The sequence below is a fragment of the Takifugu flavidus genome, chromosome 1 (assembly GCF_003711565.1).
Source record: "Takifugu flavidus isolate HTHZ2018 chromosome 1, ASM371156v2, whole genome shotgun sequence".
NCBI classification, from domain to species: Eukaryota; Metazoa; Chordata; class Actinopteri; order Tetraodontiformes; family Tetraodontidae; genus Takifugu; species Takifugu flavidus.
The window spans coordinates 23,703,013-23,730,333 of NC_079520.1; the positions used below are offsets into that span (position 1 = coordinate 23,703,013).

Below are 27,321 nucleotides of genomic sequence, written 5' to 3' on the forward strand. Positions count from 1 at the left end.
TGACGCTCAACCTCCTTTTAGGAGCGGAAGGTATGGATATTTGGCACTTGAGACCCCATCTGGCCATCTTTGTGAACTATGACCTTTGTGTTAATCCACAAACAAAAGATAGAACATATTGGAACCGATACAGTCTGACCTAGAATCGTCCCAGGGGGTAAGATTCACACAGTTTGGTGCCAAAACTCAAATGCCAACTTGACAAAATTTGTAATCCGTGGGCTTATGAGATTTTAGAATCATGACCATTGAGTTTGATATTTGACTCTCGCGCAAACTTGTCGAGACTGAAACACTGGCTGAATATGTGGAATAAGATCAAGAGTAAGAGTCACGAAGACAGAGGAGGGCAGCAAGACACAGAGTGACGTAGGGTCAACAAGGGTGGGGCATCCAGAATCAGTGTCTAGTGGGGGATTGACAGTGGCTGAGGGCCCTGACTGATGTGCCGCCAGGCCCTTTGAAGGGATTATTAACCCATTTTGATTACTCTGGTTCAGTTGCCACAGAAAATATAACCTCCACCAGGACTATAAAATAGGCGGCTCCTCCTTTCTTCTCCAGCCTCCCTTAGGTTGTTGCTCCCTTCCCTCCCCACAGTCCCCCTCTTCACTCTGGACTGCTCTGACTCAAAGCAATCCACTAATTACAGCCTGAGAAATCTTAAAAACCAACAAGACAAATATATTAGCCTGAGCAAAGTAAGAGTGTCCCTTCAACACACAAAGTCTAATAGTAGAGACACACATTAACCTAATAACACTGTAAAAGTCTCTTCAAGACCATACAGTGTATGAGTTTTAAAACACTTTCCTTATCTTAACTGTCTATGAAAATCATCCCCATTGTGTGAATGAGGCAAAAAAATGAGTCAGGACCTCTTTATATACATGAAAGTGTTTTAATCGACATCGCCGATTCAATATTATTCAAATGCCACAGTGCGAAATGGCAATTTCAAATTCATTCTGCTAAAACCGAGACATCTGCCACATCCCAGTAATTGCAAGGCTTCCCATTCCACAGCCAAACTCACCTTTTAAAAACCCGTTTGGGTTTGTTCAGTGTCAGTATAAACTACCGGCCTTTACCAAAACAATTCCGTGGGTTTACTTTTCCATAGTTGCTAAAGGTGTGCTCAACATTTACGACAAAAGAAAATGATCATAAAAAGTCCAGGCACGAACGGAGTGCACATTCTCCATTAAAGAGCGCATCGGGGTGACGTTACTTCATACTAACGACTGTGAAACCACAAAAATTAAATATCCAGTATGTCCAAAATGGACTTGTGAAAGAAATGTAATAAATGCGAGACAGGATCCATCTTCTACGGCTCAAAACATTGAGAAACAAAGTGTGCGCTTTTCTTTTCTAAAGGTCAGTGACGAGTATGCTCTTAATGATTTAGCTCAAGTCATTCCATATGATCCGTCTGGAGCTGAAGGCATAATCTCATTTCTGAGGTTATGTAACATTATTCAGTAAGGGCTTTTTTTAAGTGACAACTTGCTGATACCGTGCCAAACTGACCAGAGAGATTCCGATCGTGCTCAGTTTGAGTCCTCTTTACCTTCAAAAGAAAAACAGTCAAACTGTCTTATTAATGCTTGTGCCTTTGACTTCACACATACACATGCCTACCCATCTTCACAGAAAAGATGCCAACAAAATCACATATTTCTTCCCAAAATAAAGCTCCTTTTCCAGGAACCGAGGAGGAAAATACATACGGGGGAGATGGGGGGTGGGGGGGTGGGGTGGGGGTTGAAACAGCAACAACAACAGAAAACAAACCGAGGAGTGGAAACAGAATCAAGCAACCGGAAGAGTGGTTTTCGCTGTGAAACTTAGCATCATTTACTGTGATAAGTACAGCTAATACATGAGAGAGAATACTTCTCTTTGTGGACCATCAACTACATAGCCTGTTTGTGAAATATATATTCATAAACAGACTGAGGATTTGAGCAAATGGACCATTTGCAAACATACACATGATCTGTGGAAAGGGCTAATATAGTCAACATCAAAAGGTCCACAGTGGCAGAGGTAAAAGTAGGCCAGGTCACGGCCTAGGAGAGAAGTGGTGAGAATACATGGGGCAGCGACAGAGAGAGCGAGATAAGAGGCCGTATGGACAGAAAGAGATAGAGAGAGAAAAGTTGGTCCCAGGCTGGGAGGAGCTCAGGTGTTAGTTGTGAGAAGGCACCTTCTGTTCGTGGCTCTCAGTCCCCACTGCCCAGACAGACACGGGCCCCTCTTGTTTGGCCCAAATAAATCCAGGTGGCTCAAGACGCGTGCCCTTGTCACTCAGCTTAACTTCAATCTCCACAAAAAAACAAACACCCAGTTGAATCATTTTTGAAAACTCTCAATGAATTTGTCTGAGGGAGCTCAAATCAAGCTAGCTTTGATTAAATCAAACAGTATTAATTCTAGTGATGCATTTATTTCAAAGTTAAATGACCAAATTGTTCCTTTTATTTTTCCAAAACAAATGACTTTCTCCCTGCATGTTGTGCATCAAACTGCTGCGTAAAGACTAGTTACTTTTATTTTTCGTTGTCTATTGATCTACTGAGGTTACTTTTTCCCTTAATTTAAGTGGTTGCTCAAGCGGGGTTTTTTTTGTTTTGTTTTTTTTAAAAACACAGTTATTATGCAAACATAAGGTTTTGCAAAAAGTAGAAGATATACCATAGTCTATTTTCATCACCTGAGGAACCGTAGAGGAACGATTGTTTTTAGGATACACTTTCAACTGCAGATGATGCAGAAAAGCCTGAATCAAATGGCATAAAATATTATGACTTTTAATTTAAGAATGTGCCATAAATGACCTGCAATTCCTCTTCAATTTTCCTGACAGATCTCCCCAAAATTTCAACTTCTCTGCAAGAAAGCTGCTCAAACTGCTCAAATCACTGACATCAAAGATGGCGCTCGCATATCCAGACTTGTTAAGTTAACTGTAGTCACATTGCAGAGGTAGGGTGCCGAAGCCATTGTTGTCACCTAACAGTGCTTGCATCTAAATTAGGAGTGAAGTCCTCCCCAGGAGAGATGGGTGAACCTGTCACGTAAGACTAAGGGAGCAGAAGTGTTAAAAAGAAAGAAAATGCCACTATCTCACAAACATGCACAATAACACGTACACACAAAACCAACACGGCATCTCCATATGTTTAAGATCTTAATCATCATCTGTTCTGTCCTTTCAGTGTGTGTATGTGGTTCACATGAAAGGAGGACATCTGGAATACAATTATTCCGAGACACCCTCTCTCTGAAACACACACATTCCCTTTGCTCTAAATCTGCATGAATTCCATACATCTGGCCTTAAAGCGGCAATAACAATTATTCAGTTAGCTGTTTTTATACAGCCTAAATGCAACTGGCCACTACTCTAAACAGCTCATTAAAACAGCACAATACCTCACTTCAAGCACACAGGAAAATTGGCATTCAACTCTCTCACTGGAATATCGTCTGTCCATTCTGCATAATATAATGAATAGTCTTTCTGGAAAGTGAACGTACAGTGCGTTTCTTTTTGATTCTCTGGCACTGTCTTCTTTTCTGTTCCGCGTGTCCTCGCCGTCTGATATTTAGGCGTTTATCAGCATTTATCAGGTAAGCCTCATTATAGACGAGTTTGACTTTCAATGAGTGCGCTGACAAAATATTTGGCGAGGTTTATTTCAAACACTTCCTCATCTGGAGGCTTTTTCAAACAAAGCCTGGCACAATGAAAACGCAATTCATTTAGCACATCCAATTGTAGTAACCTGGGGGGAATTATTTAAAGAGAAACGCAATAAAACATTGTTATATATTTTATTCCCACTTGAGAATTATGCAGCAAATGCATGCAGTAAAACAGGAAACGAATCAGGAAATTGACAATTTCTGGATGAAAAAAAAGACAAACGGTCAGATTTAAATAAGAAGCAGCATCCCCTCGTTCAGTTGGCCTGTGCTAAAGATTTAAAAGTCTACTTTAACGTTTGTACTCTCTTCTGTGTACAGTCGTAACTTCACCCGTATTCACATCAAACCTGAGATCGGCCAGACCAAGCAAAGTGTCCCTTAGGCCGTCTTAGCCAGTCTTTTACAACTGAGCTTTAAAAGATGGGCGACAGTACAGTGCGCTGCAGTTGGCCCTGATTGATGATTGAGTAACCCGAGATCATAGATATGCTGAGGGAGGACTTACCAGCGCGGAGCTGTGCATACATCAGCCCTTTAGGACTACCTCTACAGTACATACATCATGCGGTGAGGCCGACTGATGTGAGCACGGGGACTATGTAGACCACTTAAGGGAAGCATTCTACGGGGCAGTTAACAGTCAAAGTCGGCTAAAAACGATTAGAGCGTGGGAAGGAGATTGTCTTTGGTGTTATAATCACATTTTATCTGAGTCATGGAGAACTGAGAAGCAAAGCACGTGCAACAAGCAGATTAGTAGGAGAGACAGATATCCGGCACACACTTTTGTTAGAACAAACTCATATTTGTGACAGGCACAAGTACAAATCTATACGTCAGGTGTAAAAGCATGCCTTATTGTTACATTTTCTTTTTAGGAAAGTCCTTCTAAAACCATCCAGAGGATTGTGTTTGTCAATGTGCATTCATTCGTGTATATAGAAGGCTGCGTTAAGCATCTTCTCAAAGAGGCAGAACACCTCGCTCAGAAAGCAGCTCAAGGGCGCAGCCTATCTTCCAATCCTTAGAATGCATGAGAGGAATTGTGCTTCATTTTTAGCAGTCGGCCTGCCTCCAACCTCACAGTGGCATGGTTCATTTATATGGGAGTCAAACTGTTTGTACTGTCAAGGTTATGGTATTTAACTGGAGAATGAGAGAGGATAGAGACAACTTCCAGGCAATTTGAAATTCTGATTAGCGCCACACCAACTGCGGTATTTATGAGAACGGAGCAGTTCTGAAATGAGCCCAATTAACATCAATCCAGCCGGGTACTAGTCTGTGAGACCTAAACATTTTATTCCCTTGAAATGTCTGCTATAAACCTTTTGTGGTGGACACATCAAAGAATCAAAAAATAGCTTATTTTTTATTTTTTTAGGTATGTAAATGGTATGATTGTAAATTGGCCTCTCCTGTCCCAAAGCAACGCACATGCTTGCATGTACACAAACACGGTTGAGCCACATACAGAGCACTCCTAAGGTTACCCCCCAAGACAAAAGCTTTACCATCCCACTGACTGGCAGATGGGGCAACCAGCTGACATCTCGGCCCGGTCCGTTTCATGTTCCCCGGGTGTCTTTAACGTCCAGGCACCCTTGTCTAATGGGCGCAGGACAGCCAAGGAGGAAGCTCCTTTGACAGAGGAGGGGGGTCTGTGCTCCTTGGGGCGACCACTGAGTAGAAGCGGCGCAAGGACAGACGGCGATGGCTTCACTATGTTTGCGTAGTAAAACTGTGTGTGTCCCAGGGCAGGAGACTCGGGGAACTTTGACAGAAGATAAAAAAGTAATAAAAGCTAATAACCGCCTTGATGCCCCATATGGCTTCTAACACCGAATAAAATATTTCTATCAAGGCTAGAGCAATCGATGTAGGCATCATGCGTAGCTGGACTTGGTTTTTTTTATATGTTTAGACCAAGAAATTTAAATGCAAAAGCACCAACCTTGCTTATTGGAACACGAAAGGTGTCCCGCAGCAGTTAGCAGACGTAAAGCTACAGGGTCCCTATTTGTACTACTGAAATACATCAGTGTGAATATATGAGAACTGACACATGGTACATTCACTAAGTGACACCGACAACAAAGCACCAGCTACCCTACATCATAAGATAAAAAGGAGATGCTGTTGTTGTCTTCCATACAGACATTTGGAAATGCTCCTAAACTGGGAAAATTTAATTCAACTTTGAACTATCCAAGTGACTCAAAATCATTAAATTTATGACTGATTTGTGGCCTTTAAACACACAATAATAATGTAAATACTACAATTTTTTATCATATTGACCCACAATCTTATTATTATAGTTCCAAATGCGGTATGAAAATCAGAATTCAAAGAATCACAATATTAAATTGTTTTTAGTTTATTCAACCAGAACAAAAAAGCTAAAAAATATGTGTATGATAATTAAATAGAAAAGGAACATGAAACAGTGGTAGATGCAGTGCTGTTAGTTGATAACAATAAAGAGCTGGAGGGGGGGAAACAGGGCAAATGATAATTGGATTAAAATTTATTTTATTTTCTTAAAGTTAAGTCAATTTATTTTTCTGTTACTGTGAGATATGGGCCCATACATTTAATTTTATGACATTTCTTGAATTATGTTGTCATGTCAATTAATGTTACATTTATAAATTTAGGATTATAATTAAATTTATCTAAGAATTTTAAATTCTTTTGTATGATTGACACTTTCTTAAATCTTAGTTTTTTTCATCAATTCAGTTTCAAGACAGTGTCAATCAAAAAAAAGAATTTAGAACTGGTGTATTTAGAACTTATATATATATATACACACACACATACATACACAGACAGGGATTTTTAATTAAGTGTAACTACAAAGGTGGAAACAAGGTAATATTACAGTTCTACTTGAGTCCCAAGCTTGATTCACAGTTAGTACTTTTCTACAAATGAAAAAAGATGTTAAAGAAGTAACTAGTTACATAAAAAGGAAGGGAAATTTGCATAAAATTGTAAACATTTAACATCCTACAATGCAGCCTATATACACTGAATAAAAAACTTTTCTTCATTTTCCAGAGTCCTTTTTAGCCTCTTGTCTTCCCTGCATGCCATTTTTATGATAGGATGAATATTTCTAAAATCACATCCATCCTTGGTTGACAAGGTAGCACAATTTCCTCTCCCTGCCACTCTTTTGCTTTTATTTTAAACACATCCTTTCATATTTTTTTGGTTCTCTCTTTCAGTTTTTAATATTTCAGTGCCTCAGATGTAGCAGCTCTTTAAAGCGCCCATGGGGCCTCCAAGTCCTCTCTTTTGTCTCCCATTTCCTTCTGAAACTGTTTTTCTTTAACCCTTTGCGGCTCTTCACAGTTGTTGTCTTAGCTCTCTCCACACTGTTTCGCTTTCTGTCGCTTTCTACCCCCCCCTCCTTATCTTTCTCTGTGTCAGCCAGAGGTCAATGCTATACTTTTTTCTTCTGCATGCGAGAAGGCAGGGGGTACCTTTGTTAGTTATTATAGTCTAAAAATAGAAACTAAGACTAAGTTGCCTTTTAAGACAAAGTGGAGCAGAAATATCTAGACTCGATTTCTCGCGATAAATAAAAGATTGATTTTCGAAGCGTTTATATAAGCAATCCTCTCCGAGTCAACAATTCTTTAAAGTGGCAAATGGCGCCTTGTGTTTTGCAAAGTTCAGAATGAGCCAATGAGCTCTTGACTTAGATCATGCTTTCCAAGTCTCATTAGGTTGAGAGTCTTGTTGAAGCTAATAGCTGACTTAAGGTTCAATTACTAGCTTTTCTCATAATTGTAATAATGCCACCTCATGTAGACCTAAAGGGGGCACAGGGAGAACAATAGCAGCTTTTTGGAGGGGTGGGCACCATTAAGGCATTAACATTGCCAGGAATCATTTGTAGACACCGGTATTTGGTGCAAAGTCTATTTCATTTTACTGTAAATTGCCACATTTTGTCATGAATGTCACCCCCCTTAACTAAAGCTAATATTTGTACATTTCAGACGACACCTGTCGAAACTCCACGGAATAGACTCACTCCGCACACAAGGAAACAGGCGCATACGCATCAACCTACACTTGAGTCTGTTGGTTTAGCTCTTCCATTGAGTAGGCTACGCTAGCTGACCATTGTGCACGTAAGGCCTTTTGTCTGTGCAGCCTAAAACTGGTGGCTGCACCTCAGCTACCGCAGTTCAAGCGTAAACAGCGTTTTCATGCCCTACGATATACACAGTTGCCAATGGACCCCTAAATCCCTGGGACAGCTGAGTCCTAGGGTGTCAAAGATAATGGCGATTTATTGCAGCGCGACGCTTTCTCGTTGCCCTGCCGCCCCCCTTTCCAATCGCCCCACCACCCCCTCCTCCTTCCTCAAACAGATTAAAATTAAGCCTTAAACATGTGAGGATGGAATTAACACATTTAGCGAGTCTCCTCTTCCCACATCCCATTTTCACTCCAGAGCGGCTGATCCCCACTGCCGAACGCGGGTGCAATTTTAATGACTCACAACGTTTTTGAAGTCCACATGAAAAAAAGCGTTGCTCGCCGTTTGTGGTGGCGCTAGATATGGCCAGGCTGCGGACGGCCATGATTTGGGGGGGGATACACGCCGCCGACTCGGACTCCAGGCTCTTCGATAGGATCGGTGTCATTTTCCTCTCCACGATAAGACGCCTTGCTGACAAGGTCCGATTAGGAGAGAAAAATCATTATTGCTACGCCTTTCATCCACCGGGGTTTACCGATAAACAGCACCCCCACGGCTAGATTTTCCTGAGAGCGAGATGTTATGCACCGAAGCGTGTACATTATGGGAATATACTTTCAACGAAAATTCGGTTGTGTATGTAAGAACAATTTTCTTTCTAAATAACTGCAGAAACATGAAATTCCTACTGACTAAATTAACACATTTTTTGGTTTCCAAAAACTCACGCGCAATAATTAAGTTGTAGTTAGCGATCAAAAAGTTATCAAATGATCCGATGTTCTTTTTGAGTACAATGTAACATGTTCATTGTTTCAGCCTACACAAAATTTATTATGCTGTTCCTAAAGGTTTATTCATGTCAGCAAGCTTAAATTGTTTGTTTCATTTAGTAGAAGAGAGAGAATAAACTAAGAGGGAAGTGAGTACAATTAAATAGAACATTATTAGAATTATATAAATTATAATGTAATGGTTTATTACAGGACACATTTGGGTATAAACAATCAACTGACTGAAATTTAAAAATCACAATAAAACCTTAAAAACACTTCAATTATAAATAAAGGTTAAGGGTCACTGTTTATTTCCATTGTGAATTGTATACAGTAACAAAGGGTTTCTTTATGTTTTTATAATTTATGTAAGCATTTATGATTGTTTCTTTAATTAAAATGAGGAACTTGCCAGCAATAATGCAGATAATGGTTGCATATGTGTCCAGAACTAAAAACAGCCTCGGTATAAAGCGCTGCTTTGGCCGGATGGACGCACCTGATCTTCTGTGTTAAGTGTTTGCTTACGGATTTGAGGTGTAAGTGCCGCTTTGGTGGCCCTGCACCAAAAGAATCATCAAGTCTGATCTTTAGAGGGAACAGAAAGAAATAAAACGAGTGGGAGAGAAAGGGAGAGATGGAGGGGGGGAGATAGAGAGTCGGGACAAACGTGTAGTGTGTTACTGGGCCACTCCAGCGCCCATGGACTCCCAGCAAGACTCAAAGACACACTCGGCTTCAAAAGGGAGCCATGAAGATTTTTTTTTTTTCTGTATACAAAACATATTTATTTATTTTTATGTCACTGTCATTTATCTATTTTTCGCTGTCCCAGCAACCCTTGCTCTGCCGCTGGAATCGTGTTCGTGTGACGCCATCACTCGTGTCCTTCCATCTCCCCCCGCCTTGTCTGTTAATACCACTGCAGTTGAAAAATCAAACTGCTTTAAAACAAATTGATGTACTCTTTAATATAGTCGTCACATCATCACAGGGTCCCCATGCGTCTGCCTTGGTGACAACTGCAGGGCTGCTTAGCTTAGCCCAGCGATGGCTGCCACTTTGTTGGTCGCTTCAATGATTTATCACAAAAAAACGAGAGAGGGAGGCTGTAGGAGTGGAAAGAGAGGGGGGAAATGGGAGCGACAGAAGGAATAGTCCGCTGGATTATGATTGAGTCACTGCCACCTTTGATTGACAAGGTCTAATCAGCTTATCTCCATTCTAATAAAGTTGACAGCCTGTGGTGCTACTCTCTACCTGGCATGGTGTGAACTTTGGGCTAGGGCTGAGGCCCCGGGGGGACGGTCCAAGACCCTTTCTGCTTATCGAAACAGCACTGAAATCAATCCCTAATGAGCCCTTTTCATTTTGCCAGATTGATTACAGGCCTCTAAACACCAAAAAACAGTCTTCTCTTCTTGCTGGCCATTTTTAAAATGCATAGTAGCTGCGCTTTTGTCTCATCCGTCTTTGTTTCGGCGTCTCATTTTGCTGGCATTGCTAAGTTATTTGTGTCAATTGAAGAAGAATAAAGGGGGATAATTTCTCAAAAGGTAATTGTTGGTTGATTTATTGAATGACGGTTTCTAAATATTGCTTTCAAGAGCCAGACCCTCATTCAAATAAAAGTTAGCATTCCATCTTACATTTGTATCAACTGTAATTAGTTAAAATTGTAATTAACCCACACAAGCCTGTTGCAGACAACAAAAGAAGTTAAATGAGTAAAAAATCTTCCATCTGGCAAATATGGTGTAAAATCTACAAGTCGTTTGTTGGAGCATTCTTAGGAATTTTATTGCCCGAACTGGCAACGGATATGTAAGTTACAACTCGTTCCCCTTCAATGAATAATCAAAAAGACGGAATAGCTAACCATAGCAACTAAAACGACTTATCTGACATGCTATTTATAACTAAACAAGCAATCATAAATCATCAATGTCTTTTGGACTGGGAGCAAAGGAGTAAAAATCTGCCTTTGATTTAACATCAGTCAAACCTCAATATTTGGGCATTTTCAAATACCCCTGACTCAAATGTCCTTAAATTGGTTAACTGCATCCCCTCCCTCTTTATTTAGGCCCACTTTAACTAGGCTAGCCCCCAAGTCTGCTTATTGCTATGCTTGGGCTTTTTAAGTCAGCGCTCTTCACTAATGAAGTTCTATACTTTATTTATGAGACAAACAGAGAACCCTGCTCCTTGAGGGTGTGTGTGGTAAATAGCTCTGCATGACCAAAGACTCTCCTCTACATCCCTTTGAGGACTCTCGTTGCTTTTGGCAAGCTTTTGTTTTGGACAAATACAGTGGGGACATTGAGAATGGTAGCAAAAGGATAGCAGAAAATTATAAAATGGTAGTATGCGAGGATTCATCTTTTCTTAGAACCGAGAGTCTTCTTTATCTCATCAACGTGACCATCTCTTTTGTTCTGGGTCATTATGGGATACACTGTGGAAGCCGAAGAGAAAAAAGGGCAAAGAGGAATTTCAACACCATTTATTTGTTCGAGATCTACCTCTTTGAAATAAAAGTTCCTTTTATTTCATTCCCCCTATTGGTCAATTAAAGTTGTGAATAGTAAAATGCAACTTTGTATTACTGCAAAACAACTTGACTAAATTGCTCCTTGTTAAAAGCACAGCTTAGATGTTTTTCAGAGCTGAGGTTGACGAAAAAAGGTATTTACAGTGGATCTGGAGAGTGTCTGATTGGAGAAACACTTAAACTTCTAATTATTTTGGTTAAACTCTATAGGTATCTCACCTCTGACTTATTTAAAAAAAAAAAATTAGTTAGCGTAAATGTTGGCCACAGATAATGTTAACGAGGGACCTACACAGACTAAAAGATTAGCATTTTTCAGAAGGCGAATACGATAACAGTTGAAGCAGGATTATGATTTGAATCATGCAGTGCTTCCTAACAATGTCTGGGAAACTAGTGCAGATGGTGGACTTTGAAAAGTATTTGAAAACAGCAACAAAAAACAAAATCGTAGAGCAAATTTAGCATGTGATTAAATGGCATATAGACCAGCGGATAAAAGGTATAGGCTACCTATACTGCTATCAAATGTGATGCATATCGCAAATAGACTGATGGAATAGTGCAAATTTCCTTTCGTATTTATATTCTCAGTGCACATGTATTCACATTTTGACCCAGGGAGACTTTGTCATTTCAGGTTGTGCATCTGAGCGGAGGGTTGGTATCGACAGCAGACTAAAAAGACGGGGTCAGGGATTAAAGACGCGGGGCAAAGCCACCAACAAACCACAAGCACGATCCCAGCTGGTGGACCAATCCATGGGTGCACAACAGAGGCAGAATAAACGCGTATTGTTCTTAGCTAGCCACATACAGAGTGAATGATGTGGCCACAGATGACACGGGGGTCAGGGGCCATATGGCCAAATACGGCAGCGGGATCCATGAGCCCAGTAGCTACTGAACACTGTTAAGCTGCTGCTTCTTTAATACGGTCCAAGCTGTGGAAGTGGGAGGGGAAAAACCAACTAGCTGAGAAAGATGCGACGGGGTTAAATTAAAATACCTGTCGACTGTCGCAGAAACAGCCAAGAAAGTTCGGAACTCGTCTGCAGCGTTTGAATCAACGTTTTTTAAGCAGAGAAAGTCGATGGTATTTATGAATTTGTGAGAAGACATCAAAGGCAGATGGTCTACATGCAAACCTTCCCTGACTTGAATTATTAAATCTGTCGATGTCGCACATGCCAGCCACCTCGCCATTATAGTGTAAATTGACAAACTTTTTCCAAACTACAACGGAAGCCACAGAAAGCTTCAAGAATGAGCTTTGATTCATCTCAGAGGAATACACCCTGCCTCAATAATGTGGTGACTGTCAAGAAAGTAGACAGCAAGAACAAAAAATATGCTAACTGGTTAAATCTATTTAAGATCCCAATGAGTAAAAAAAAAAAAAACCCAAAAAACAACACTATTTTAAGATTAAAGAAATCCCTCATTGATAATGAGGGGGGGAAAGGAGTTCTGTGTTTTTTGGATGCTTTATTTAGGAAGTGGTGTTGTGTTTTTTCTTTCTTCCTTCCTCACTCCTGAATTAAGAACTTCAGGAGGAACACTGGCGTTGTTTATTTTCACAGACCCCATGTCTGTGAGGGGGGGAAGTAAATAAATAAAACTATAACACCACCACCCACCAAACACACACAGATTTTCTTCGGGAGCAGAGCAAGGAGAAGTGACGCCCGATCTGTCGCCTGCACACCCCTCACTCTCTCTCTCTCTACCCCCCCAACCCGAGTTGTTTTTGATGTGCTCCCGAAAATGTCATCATATCGTCAAAGAAAGATTTTTTTTTTTAACCCCCATCCCACCATAACCCCAAACACACATATCTACCCACTTCGCGTGCACGCGAGCAAGACAATTTGCTGTCGCTCACTCTTCCTCACTACTGTCTTAAAAACACCCGCCCAATGCACACACACGCACGCAGGCAAACACACAGACACACACACACACCATCCTAACCCAATCCAAAACAGAATACGCACCAGTTTCGACTGCTATCTGGTAGCCGGCTTGCAGTCTCCGCGATGACCTTTCCAGCTTCTCTGTGTTGTCCAACAGATGCGCTCTCTGCAACAAATGGGGAAAATAAATAAATAAATAAAATAAAGCCAGCGAAACAAACAAACAAAAAAAATGATTGAGCGGGCTGGGCCCCATTTCAAAGAAAGACATCAACACTGCCACCTAAAGACACAGACTGCAGTCACAGCGACAACATAATACAGCCATGTTGGCAATAACCTTCATGGATGACAATGTGTTATATGCTGATGGAGTATCAAACATATGCATGTTGAGGCTGACAATGTAAGAGGTGCTGCCACCTCATCTTGGACATAAAACAAGAACTACTTTGAGGATTTGTTGCCTCCTCGTATTGTTTTACAGAACAGCCTTCTGGTGTACACGTGGGAAAGTTAAGGCAGGGAGGTGAAGTGAATTAAAATGAAGTAAAGTTTTATTTGAAGTTTTCCAAAAAAGAATCTGACGAGACTTCCAACCAGAGCAGAAACTTAAGACAGAGAAGGCATCTACTCCCTCAGCTGTCGATAAAATAACAAGGCAGCGGCGTGTAGCCGATTTTGTGACTACGCCCCCGATGTGATTATCACGATAATCGGATTACTCCCAATTATTGGATTTTTGTGGACATGTAAACAGGCCCATTGTTTTCATGATATGTGACTGTACTACTCTTGTTTCATATGGGGTTCCCACAGCATACCAAGAAAATACTCTGTGTAATGTAAATAATTAAATACGCTAGTTGATTCCGTTCCAGTTTATAAGAAGATATTTATGAGTTTCAAGGTGTTAGCTATGGTTTATTTATCATGAGCACATATAAAGTGATAGCAGCTCCTTTGAAGCCAAGAAAATCTGTCATTTTTGTTTTGAAAGGAGAACTAATCTATTTTGTTGGTAAATGATGGCCATGGGTTCTAGCTCAAATGCAGAAACATGCCATGATTTTACTTTTTTCATTACACTTAGATATAAAAAACATCTACATTTTATACTATTTATATGGAAAGGTCAATTCTACAGAACAGTTCATCATCATGTGAAATATTACTAATAATACTAAATTGATGCATCCTATCGTAGCACATGCTTTAACACAATAAATATTCTTGCATGTATTCTTTTATTAGTAGATCGGCTTTGTCGTATTTTGAAGAACACTCTTGGAGACATTATTTTGATCATTTCATTGGAAAAAACTGCAACAGTTTCAACTTTCAGCAAAACTGAGGTTTACCCATTCTGTCAAATCAATGCCACTTGATAATAATGCACATTTTTACAAGATATCTATTGGACTGCACAGTATAAACTATTGATATGATCAAGAAAATGCCATTCATGAATTCTTAATATTGTCAGGGAAAAAAATGTCATATCATCAATGCTTTCAAGTCATTTGTTGGGTATGTGGAACTTGTAGCCTGCTGAGAAGAGAACAAATACTGTATATAGTTTCAAACTATTGGCTGATTACAGAATCTAAGCCATTTAGTCAGGACAGTACACAGCACACAAATATTAACTGGAATAAAAAAAAAGTTTATTCCAATGTTGTTGACTAATATATGGTAAGAAACTGATCAGCTGTAACATGTTTGACACTCACAAACAACCAGACGGATGACAACCGCCGCTCTGTGAAGGGTTTATGCCCATCACATGAGCAAAGAGGACAGGAAGAGGAGTGGAATTTCTGGTTTTAGTTCAGCTGTCAAAATGTGTACCAGCTAATCACTCAGAGGAGATGAAATATGTGAAGGGGGAGAAGAAGAAAAAAGTCAACGACACACTTTTCAAAGTTTGACAATAAGAGGGATGGGAAAGGAGCAGGGAGGAGAAAAATCCCTGTGAACTCTTCTTTCTGATGCCTCCTTTTGCTTCACACGACTGACACATGTCATTTAAAATCGCGCAGATATTTTTTTTAATGGTTAAAAGTAAGGGCAGGCGGAGGATGGAGGGATGGAGAAACAGCTGGCTGGGTGGGTGGGTGGGTGGCAAAATGGGACCGCGGAGAGGGACGGCATGTTTGCGGTGCGGTGAGCAGTGGGAGATTTTGGCATGGGAGGCGGAAGTGGAGGTGGCACCGGAAGAGGTGGTAGCCGTGTGCATGCAGGAGAAACTGGCTATGGAGCCTGGGTTATAATGAGCCCCTGTGGATCAGAGGGGACGTATTGACATGCAATTCTTAAGCTAATACACCTAGGCCACGGCTGCACCGTCTGTGTGCCTGGGAGCAGGAGGCAGCCGGGGATACTGACAGAGTAGCGCAGAGTAGCGGGTTCTTCAAAGAGCTCAAGTGATTAGTATGTTATCATTACCATTCGAAACGTGATTTTCCTATTCCCTCTCGGCAAAGGTGACACGTCTCGGGGAGACGGCCGGCAGACTCACTGCGATGGAAAGCCACTTCAAAGCTTTCCCTTCCCCATTTCGCTCTCCCTCTCCCTCTCTTTCCTCTCCCTTGTTCTGCCTTCTTTTAGGGCCAGGGAGGAGGGGAAGGGGAGGGTGAGTGGGTGCGTTGAGGTGGGGATGCTGGGGTGCTGCTGGTGGTGGTGGTGGTGGTGGCGCCGCATGCGTGTATGATCATTAGTATAATGCAGTGTGAGCCTGACAGAACGTGAAGTAAAGGGGGAGAGTTCGGGAAATAAGAATAAAATAATCACACATTATGACAACTGTAATTATACACCCCACAAGCCTTGAGCAGGACGGCAGCATGGAAAATAATTAAAGAGAGATGGACAATTAAAACTAAACATCTCAATGAAGATCTTCAGAGTTAAGGCTGAGAGATCATTTCTATGCCTCAGATCTGCCACCAATCCACCATAGAGAAACCAGCTGAACCGATCTTGACTTAATCAAATCTGATCCTCCCAAGAAATGTTCAAGGAGCGGATTTAAATATAATATATGGTAAATATTGTGCATCTCCTCGTGCACCGGTGCCCCTCAAACCCCACCCCGCACACCACCATTTCTGCTTATGCATGTATGCCTTTTCATCTGACACCTACATTTTGAACAAAGATCTTCTTAGGAACCAGGAAAATGGTGTTTTTCTGTTGTGCTTTTTTGCGTCAGGAAACAGTCTTCAGTTGTAAGTTATTAACAGGGAGCCCCAGAACAATGCAGCTGCAGCTCAAAAGAAATCTCTCCCCTCTTCTTTCGCTCTCTTGCCTTTTTTCAATATCAAACACAGGCGGTTACTATCACCATTTTCCAAAGTTCAGATGATTTCCTTATTATTTCAATAAGGGTGGGGGAGAGTCAAAGTGAATAATGATGACAGCTGTGATTCAGACTGACTGTGTGATCTTCTGTGCCGTTTGTTTGGGACTTGTAAGATGAGGAATTACAAGTGTCAAACAGCTGTGAATATGGGTGCTAAATATTTAAACATGTTTTCCAGCCGAGGAAAAAAGTATAGTTTTTTTTTTAAAGCTAAGCTTAAGTGTGGATCAGCTATACCAGCCTTTGATTTAAATGCAGGAAAAGCAGAGGGGTAGACAACTGCAATGGAGGAGTGGAAGGGTGAACAGCAGCCAAGGCTGAACGGAGACTGGGCCATTCCAAAATCTGGTGCCGTAACTCAAGATGACTTCTGAATCTCAGATTATGAGGGAATGGGAAGAGGAAAAACTTAGGCACAATGAATGCAAATTGGGGAATAAAGGAATAAAGAATAAGATGATAAATAATTAAGATAAACAACAAAATAATGTCTGGATATTGTCCCAGTTTATATAGAGGAGTGATTCTTGTGATTAGGCTGCCTTTGATAGGAACATAGATCTAAATTCACTTTCAGTAATCTTTCTATAGATGCCTATAGATTCATGATTAGTAGAGTGAACAAAAAGGGGGCTGGCATTAATAAAAACAACCATTTAATGGGATCCAAATTTTCATGCAAAAGAACATTTCACATTTAAATTCTGAATGGCTTTATGTAGTCTCCTTGCAACAGTATTTTATACATCACTAAGTAAACCAACTATGTAGTGTTTTTAATGTTATGATGCTGCATGAGAGATGGTTTCTTTTGCCAAGGCAAAATATATTTATCATTTCGATGCTTTTAACTGGTAGATAACAATACTGCTGACTCAAAAGTGAACTCAACAAAGTTTCTGACAACATGCTGGAGTTAAAGAGTGTTGGCAAGTCTTGGAAACATAGAAATGTTTCTAAATTGTGACAAAACAAGTGATACAATTTTAGAATCCTACCATTGCTTATTTAGTAAGCTTGTCAGATGAGCATCAATCAAACAATGATTTTAGTTGATCTACATAACTAAAACAATATTTCATGTAATGCAAATGTAAAATGGAAAGATGTACTTCCTGATATGTTAATTAACTTTTCTACTGACTCGCAAGTAGTTTTTGCCATAAATTGCACATTATATAACATAAATAATGAAATACATTAAACAAACATGAATTGTGGAGTCATTCCAATCAACAACAGTTACGTTAATGGTAGATATAATTACATTTATATAGCTGAAGCTAATCCAGCAGTTAATGGCATGCTAAAGCGATACAGAATAACTTAAAGGATAAATGTTATTTAATTCATTTGAAAAGACAGATTGCAATAAATATGGCCCCAATGAAGTAAATTAAGGGATGGTAAATCTAAAAAATGTAATCTCAAAAGTAAGATCTTTCTCTTTAATGTCACAAAGCTGCTAACTAAAGCTAAGCTAAGCCTCTGTTTCACAATATTTCTTTTCAAAAAGGCATTATCAGAATAATATCTTATCATCCCATTTTGATAATAAGTTAAGAGTAACTGAAGGAACTAGCCTTCAGTGAATGTATTATCTTCAGCTTGACCTGTTCACTCTGCAATCAGACGTGCCGAATAAAAGCGACTAAATGAGAGGATTTTAATTTCCATCAGAAGAGTTGAGGGCAAATTCAAATTTCAGTGGGAAAGCAGATTTAAAATGCTAGAGCAGGGATGCACTTACCTCTTCTCGTAACTTTATCAACTGCATCATGAGTGCATAAAGAGAGAGGAAAGAAAGAGAGAGTGAAGGAAAGATAAGGATAAGCAGGAAAGGAAAAAAAAAAACATGGCAGAAGATCAGTCGTGTGGCTGGGTGCAAAATTAACCCTGACGATTTATCCGTTTGCATGTTTCGCACTTGGAAATCAGAAGGCAAACACATTAAACAGCGCTAAACACAGCTCGGGCTGACTTTTTTTTAACAAACAAAGAACAAGTCCTGATGCTGTCACATTAAACAAAAAGAGGGAAAAGATCGCGGGATTCACACTATCAAGCTATCAAGTAACATTATCAAGAAACTCGCACCACGAGAGTGGATATGGTGCAAAAAAAGAGTGAAATGATAAAATAGGGTCTTCACAGCTACAGTGTTTAGGTGCTGGGAATTGTCTCGGAAAGAATGCCCTTTAGTGCTGAGCCACTGTACCGCTGAGACACCGTCAATATTTCATGTATAGCTTATGGTAAAGATGCACACTGTTTTGATGGGAAACCATGTGAGGCTACCACTGTGCATGCATACAGTGCAGCTGATTATTGGGACAGCCACAGATCATGAAAAATGAATCTTAGCATAGCTATACATTTTTGATGAAAGAGAATAACATATTTAAAGTCGAGTAAATAAGAAATGCTTTTACTATTCCCTGTCCTGGGAAATCTAACATCTCTGATAATGATTCAGACATTTGGGGGAAGCCAACAATCCCATTTTCCCATTAATTATGCCTAATCGCGATGAAAATGCTTGCCTCCCGTACCTGTTCGAAGGTGAGTGCTTTGGATGAGGATTAAGGATTATCGTAGCGGTGCAACACCATTGGAGAGAAAATAAAATTCTCATTTTCCAGCCTGTCAGAGGTTTTAAATCCACATCTCTAAGTCTACATTAAAGTTTAACCAACCTAAGGGATCTTCGTGTCCAGCGTGGCCTTTGCGGTATATTTTAAACTTCACTTTCTAAATTTATGTTAAAAAAGTATGCTTGTCAGGCCAGCAAGGTGTAAAATAAGGCACAAGTATTAACTATTTTCACTGGTTAGAATTAAAATAAATATAGATTAAAGAAATATTTATATAAGCATCATAAACTCTGTCACATAATTTATCATGTCATTTTTTAAATTCCAGTCTTTCCCCAATCAAAATAGGATTCCAAGAATTCCAAATCCTTGTAAATATCAGATCCCCTTTTTCAGATGAAGCTCCCTTTTCTTGGTAGATATCGACACGCAGCAACAAGATCACACTTAAGAGTGAAACCCTCTTTTCAAACTTAAGCAGCGGCTCCCCGCCAAGGACGCATTATTGGAAAGGCCAAAGTTTAACACGACACTGTGAATGTGCTTATTTGGGGCTCGAAAACACCCAGCAGATTCTTCAATCCCTCACCCCCCACCCGTCCATCAGTCAATGGGTACCAAACAAAACTTGTTCCAGCATATTTGTGCTGCACGGCTGATTGCAGCCCCTCGTGGGGGATTCGTTAAAACGATATGAAAGGCATGTGCGCGTCTTCCCGTTTACCTTTCGTTTACTTCTGCGTCCATTCTTTAGCACGAGCGAGGATGCTCGCGTCGCTCAAGAGATATAGAGCAGCAAATACAGAACATTGTAAAGGTTATAATTACGACTACTCCCTGTGTTTTTGTCGTCCTAGCCAGCATTCAGAATCGCACTGCTGCAATTTTTCTGTTATGATAATCAGAGTGGGGTTTTTTTCCAAACAAAAGATTTTTTTTTTTATCCAATACAGAATTCGATACAAGTGGTAATCTGGTTCCTTTGTAGCCTGTAAAATCTGGTCCATGCCGGCTCAAACCAGCGCAATCTCTTGTGGCCAAGCCTTCTGCTGCGACTGAAATCGAAACTATTCCACATATTGTTTGTGTGTGGAAAATGTGCGCATTCGCTGATCTGTGTGTTGCCTCTACGTGCATGTGTGTGTAGCAACATTTGCACGTGTGTTGCATGCAGGGGGAAGACACGTGCAATGGTAGCCTAGGACATTATTAAAAAAATGAGCGATAGTGCCAATTCAGTCTCTGTCCGCATACAGATAACGAATAAATGCCGAACTCTATTAAATCGTCCTTTAGCCATTATCTCAGGGCCAACACGCCATTTTCAGAACTTATGATGGTCCCCTATTTACTTAGCTATAAATCCTTGCCATGTAACCAACAGATTTGTGACTGGTAATGATCTGCTCAGCCAGGGCTATATGAAATGATCCTGACCTCTTTTAGATCGTCAGGAATTAAATTGACCGACTTGCCCCGGCCCCCACCATCTTTTCTCCTCTCCTATCGCCGCTGTCTCGTAAGATAAAAAAAAAAGAAGGGAAAAAAAAAAAAAAGCTGAAGTTCTGAGTACTCCACTCACAGCAAGACCAAGACCGGCATTATCTCCACAAGTTTTAAAATGAAAATGAGGCAAACATGGCACCTGGGAGATAAAGAGAAACTATATATCATCTATTTAATTCGCTTTTGCCCCAGCAAAAATAATTCTGAAGATTTAGTGTTTTAGATAGTCACATTACTCAGTAATAATTTGTCAAGAAATTAATATGTATATTTTAAACACATTTAGGTCGCATTGCTTTCTAGATTCTTGTGGGTTTTTTTGGTTTAAGAGCATCAAAATTCAAGTGATGCTAGAAACATAAACACACCTGAATGTAATTTTTTGGATAATATATTTTATTATTTAAAAGTAAAAAACTAATAGAGGCACATGCTTGTTTTTTTATGCATTGTGGTTGGATTTTTTTAAACATTTAATTATATTTAAATCGACTTTTTTTAAATGAATCTTCTTTTATAGAGGTAAGGCAACATTTTTTGCATCAACAGCTTTTATTTATCAAATAAATAATTTAAGTAAATTGCAAAATAAGATATTTTTAAATTAAAGGAATAAAATTTCAATTTCAAAAATTGAGAATATAAATGTACAACAGAGAGACACAATATTATTTTTTATTTGACATGCTTAAATTATTGATATTGTAATGTTATGAACATTTCCTAAAATCCTTTTATTTATATTTTAATATATAAGAAAAAAAGAATACAGCCCTGACTTTTAGTTATTTTGACAGGACTCAGATGGAACTCAACTATGTCTCAATTATGACATTTCTGACAGCCATTCTCCTAACTTGTGCATAAAATGTCACGCTCACTTTAGCGTCTCACTAATTTGCCAGGAATATGCATTTCAATTACACACTGAGGCTTACAATACATATGTTTCTAAGATGTGCGGTTCACAGGTCATTATTGAAATGATAATAAGATTTTTTTTTTAAAGAGCTGACAACTTTATTTTGCTTTTTCTGAGCTGCGAAGCGTCTAAATATATGCCCGTAAAGCACCACGGGACTAAATGTGCAAATGTGCATTTGAGTATTCGTCTTTGTCTTTCTTCTTTTTGAGTGTGCGCGTATCTTTACAAATGCAAAGTATTTATTTGCATGTGCCTTGAGACACAGTAACCCTTCCGAGTTGACAGCAGATTCTGAAAGCAATATATAATTAGTCAAAAGACGTTTGGTCACAGTTGAGAGTGGCTGCATGAGTGGCAGCTGCGCAGGTGAAAAACAGTTAAATGCATTTTAAATGGTAAAAAAAAGCTGTTGATGTACTGCTGTTTTGATGCAGTTCTGATTTATTCTATTCAAATCGACTTAAGACTTAAATAATGTGTGGCATATTTTGGCCAATTAAGATCACAAGTGAAAATAATTGTTTTTCCTTTACATCAGCAGATCCATAACTGCAGTGAATGGATCTTTTGTTGGTACTGCCGACAATGAATGGAAATTGTTGTTTTTTTTAAACTGTTCTTTATCCCCCCCTTTAATTCAACTGAACTAACAAAATGTCAGTTATCATTTAAACATTAAAAAAAAAAAATGCAAATATGCTGCAAGACAACAGATCAACACTGTCCAGATAGACAGAATTTTAAAATTCTGATTAGGGATTGAAATTAAATAAGCTTTTAAAAAAATGTCTGTGGGCTTAAAGATCAATTCCAAAGAAGAAATAAAGAGAGAGATTTTTTTTAAGTTGTCAACAATATCAATAAAACCAGCATTCTCTATTCGGAGCGTTGATGCTGAGCAGGTTAATTTTGCTTGAAGTATAAAAATAGAAAATTCTCATGGATTTTAATGAAGGGTGGGGGATCTATTATTGGTAAGTCCACAACCGGACTGGAGAACAGCTGTGGGACAGTTGGAGTGGGGTAACGGGGTTTTAGGAAAGAATTTTATTAGTGTTTAGATGTATGTGTGTGTGCGTGTGTGTCACAGACTGGCTTTAGCCAGATACCGGTCCCTTTCCCTTGCAGCCCAGCTTTGCATTAAACAGTGTTCCTTCCGCATGACTTGGTGACAATACTGTGTTTTCAGCTCTCTGTGGCCCCTATGAGGGGCCCACCTACTCACCCTGGGGGCCAGTCAGCCACCCACACTCTGGTGTCTTTTGGTTCCCCTGATTAGCACCTCACCTGGTTCTCAGAGGAGCTGGCATCATCCCCCAGGAGCTCATTGCGCACCTCATCACTGTAGGCAATACGTGACCTTTTCTGCAGGGGGAGGAAGATGAGGAAGAGGGACAAAAAAAGAAGAGAGAGCAGAGAAACAGAAGAGAGCAAAAAAGAGAAAACAAGTGGGGAAATATGTCTTAGTAAAGCTGTTAATACAAAAAGGAACAAAAACACAAACCAGGCATTTCTTAAGCACGAGAGCCCCCTATTGGAACTCGGTGACAAGTCACATCCAAGCAAATGTGAAAGTGTTTCTTTCTGCAGGCGTGTGCACATGCGTGTGCGTGCTTGTGTGTGTGTGTGTGTGATGACAAGCATGGGTGAGTTTATGCCCATGACTTCTGAGCTGATCTAATGCACCTCGTGCTCTTGTGCCAAACAAGGGAAGAGCCCTCGACACAGACACACACTCAGGGACACACACGTTTGCCCACTTAAACAAATATAAGTAGAGGGATAAAAAAAAAAACTGATCCTGTGTGCATGGGGCGGCTTTGGAGCAGGGGGACAGGAGAGAGGACCAGGGAGATGTATTATGAGGAAGTATCACTTGTCAGAGTTAAATCTTTTCTGGGGGCTGTCACCACTGTCACCCTAGTGCAGTGGCAGGCTCTGTGATAACACCAGTGCTGAGGCTCAGACAGGGAATAATTCATCACCCATTGGTGGCCCATCGGATTTGAGGTTGCCTCTTTCTCGTGTGCACGCACACGTGCACAAATGCGCACACGCGCACACATCTTCACTCTCTCTCTTTTCCCTTTCTCCGAATAGGATGGAATAAGAGGGAATGCCAAAAAAGACACACACACATTTCACATACAGTACACTTCAGAATGTGCCACCTGCGACTGTCAAGGAGTGGGCTTCCATTGTACCGCTTGTTTACAGACGCCCAACCCATGGAAAAACAACCTCTTGGCATGCCCTCTAAACTAAATACACACTAGCAGCAGTCAGAGAAAGTGTTTACTAAGCTTCCTTCACTTTCCGTCGCTACCCTGACAGAGTTTCTAGGTGGGCTGCGGGAGACGGGCAAAAATCTCACAAAACCAGAATCGGAAGAATGAAATAATGTGTTTTCTAAGCAAAAAATAAATAATTTCTGCATTTACCTGGTTAAAAAAAAATCCTAATAAATAAAACAAAGGAGAGACTCAGTGGACAAAAAAACAATTACCAGCAGGGGCTCTTTTTTTTCCTCAATGGCGGTATCCTTCTCCAAGTGTCTCTCTATTATCAGTGAAAGTATGGAGAAGCTATTGCGAGTCCTTTGATGCAACCTTCCATGAGAAAAATCACAAATCAAACTTGTAAAAGTCAATTCCAGCCCTGGGAGTGATGATATCAACACTCTGGATTGAAACAACTTTGGAACCAATCACTATCGTGCCAGAAGAGATTTTTTTTTTTTTTTATACGTCTCACCTCATAATCTGGAGCACTCGGTGGAAAGTCATGGCTGATGTGATTTGGTTATTAACAAGACACGAGGGCCACAGTTCTCTGGAGTAATTACTGGGCCTGATTGACCCAAACCACAAAACCCATTAGATAAAGTGTGCACCCAAACAATACTGGACCGCTGGGACCTCAGCTGGCCGCAGAGCCCCGACTGTGGGGCCAAAGAGAGGAGCGGCAACACTGACACAACACTAACACACACAGGGGCATTTAGTCAGAATGTACTGGAACTGCTTTTAAGATAATTCAGCCAACCCTCAAACATGTGACCAGACACGATGGCTGATTTGATTTCATCAGAAAAGTTGCTACCACACACTTGAATAAAATCAATAACGGACATGTCAAAATATAGTTACCTACCTTTATTTGCAGCAGTTTTTGAGATATTTGCAGAAATTTACACACATTTTATAAAGCATAAAGCTGTTTTCTCCATTTCAAGAATAGGAATATAATCACATACAACAAATTTCTTTTAAACTTTTTTTCAAAAGGTCTTTATAGGAGTATAGTAAATGCAGTATAATCTGTATGATAAAAGACATTTCAAATTTGAGCAAAATCAGAAAGACAATAAGCGGCGCGTGGGCTTGTGCACAAGGCAAGACACACACGCACTTTGTTTGCCAGGAAAACACCCACATATTCCATTTAAATCGAATTTCATCTTAAAGAGCTTCAGCGCAACTTAAGGGGAGAGGCAGCTTCACCAGTAATTGAGATGCAGGGGAAGGATTGGCTTGAATGTTGAGACCCAACATTGCCTTCACATCACAGGCAGGCTTTTTTGGTATTTGGAAACAGCTGTCTGATACAGATGAATCCACAAAATGTTCTTGCGAGGAGTACACTACATATAAGAAAAGTCTAAAGAACAGAAAATGCTACTGAAATTAAAATGTCTCTACTCCCCGTGTGTTTACAGGGAACGACTCAGTTTTCCAGCTCCCTCTCTGGAACAGATCGTTGACTGATTACCGCCTTCTCGTTTGATTTTAAACAACGACCACTGTGAAATATTGTCTGCTTCACTAGTGACAACAGGATGGGTCAGAAAATGTATCGGATAATGGAACCTGCAAACTCTTCTGTTCTATAAAGGTATAATACTAAAAGTCTCTCGCTCCAGTTCTGGTATGTGAGGAGCGCATCTTAAAACAAAACCGGCTAATCAGGTTTTGTAATCTAAAAAAGAATGAGCCGTATCAGAAGATACCTCGTTGCTGTGAAAAGAAAAAAGGAGCTTTTTTTAATCCTTTTGAAAGGTCTGTCTTTTGTTGCTTTTTTAATCTTGGGTGAGAATTTGCTTCTATTCCCGGAAGCACACAAGAGAAGTACAAAGGTACATCTTAACTTTATGCAAAGTGGCCTGCCTTTAAAACTCTGCACATCCCGTCAAATGCAGCTATGGGGGTGCTGGTGTCCTGTCAAAAACACACGTATTACCTCTGTTGACATGGATGGCGAAAGAAGAAGGGGAAAAAAAGATATTCTTCTTTACCCATCAAAATGTAATTACATATGCATGCATAACAATTCATATCAGATATGCTAATCAGTTTGGCATAATCCTCTGAGCTGCAAATTATATTTATTCAATTAGAGAAAATAGATGGATCTTTCCTTGTTTGCAATTTCTTTCTAGTATTCGAGCATGCATCCATATAGATTTTCCAAAGGACAACCATCATTTGTAGATTTTTCCACAGCATTTTAAAACAATGACCCCACCCCCTAATTTCAGTTGAAACTTAACCAGTTTTGGAAAGCAGAAGTCCCATAGCACAATCAAACGAGCCACGATAATCAAAATTCAATAAAATTACATTTAAACACGCATCATAATGCCCTCCAACTCTCCTCCTCACTTTTTGCCCAGTGCCGAGTGATACAAGGACAAGCGCAAATTTATGTGGCGCCTGGAAAGTTGGGGGAAAAAAACGTAAACAGTTCATTATATGGGAAATAAAAAGAGTAAAAGTACCCAGGGGCAGAGTGTAATAAGGGGCCCTGAGGTTTCTGTGCAGAGGCTTTCTTCCTCCACTTTTCCAAGCTGTTTCGTTTCACCTCGCATGCACGGCTAGTGGCATAGCATGAGGAGTAATTAATTGTATTCCATTTGGAACACTGTCTTCCATTACAGGCTTTTCCACCAGCAGGAGTGTGCCTGAGCATTTCTCATAGCACTCATGTCCAGTTCCATGTAATCTTCTATGTAATCATATTAGATGTTAGCCCTTTGCTCAAATATTTAAAAAAAAGCATTAATTTTCTATATAAGGTAAGATCAATGTCCATGTTCTGTTAATTCTGAGCTAAATTCAAAGGTTATTTCACATCCTTTCCTCCCCCTGCAGTGATCCGTTCCCAGGTGATGGAGACCAGTGGCAGCACCCCCCCCCCCACAAATGGGGGCAAAGGTGGACTGATGCGGCATGGTGTTAAAAGGAAGCCAAGACCTTTAAGCAGGCACAAGTATCACAACAGCATCTTAAATAATGCAGCTCTACTTGGCAGGGGTCTAACACACACAGGCACGTGCACCTGGCACAAAGGCAAAGAAAAACACGCGCATAAATTGTTGTCGTCTTCAACTTCCAGATAAAAATCAGACGAGGTTGTTCAATTAAGTAAGTGTTCTTTTGTAATGTATTTGATATATTACGAGACAAAGGCAGCTAGCTACAATTGGGACTGTCACAGAAGGGTGCCAATTGTGCCTTTGTTTCGTTGTGGTCTTTGGTGCCATCGAATCCTCCGCCGCTGACTGTTGTGTGTAGTTTATGTGCACGCGGGCTACAGTACGAACCACGGAGGCTTCCTTGAGCTCTGCGTTCCCCGGGAAAACCTCCTTTAGAGAATGTACACGCGCTGCATATGTGAGCGGTAGCCCGGTGTGTGTTCTCCCCTAATAGAAGTGCAGCAGTGGTATAGAAGCCAGAGCCTTAGAT

General features: G+C 40.2%; 1 protein-coding gene across 7 annotated transcripts in view; it reads right to left on the minus strand.

The window, feature by feature from the left end:
- The window catches only part of vti1a (vesicle transport through interaction with t-SNAREs 1A), an 87,300-nt gene that overhangs the window by 47,669 nt on the left and 12,310 nt on the right, over positions 1-27,321 (minus strand). For 3 of the 7 annotated variants that reach the window (XM_057025506.1, XM_057025483.1, XM_057025498.1), the window contains exons 4-6: positions 22,865-22,942; positions 18,303-18,323; positions 13,270-13,354 (exon numbers count right to left, since the gene is read on the minus strand). In XM_057025506.1, coding sequence (XP_056881486.1) covers positions 13,270-13,354; positions 18,303-18,323; positions 22,865-22,942 — 184 coding nt within the window. Of the gene's footprint in view, positions 1-6,544; positions 11,177-13,269; positions 13,355-18,302; positions 18,324-22,864; positions 22,943-27,321 lie in introns of those variants that run through there. The other 4 variants (XM_057025520.1, XM_057025489.1, XM_057025531.1 and 1 more) reach the window with 3 other exon arrangements.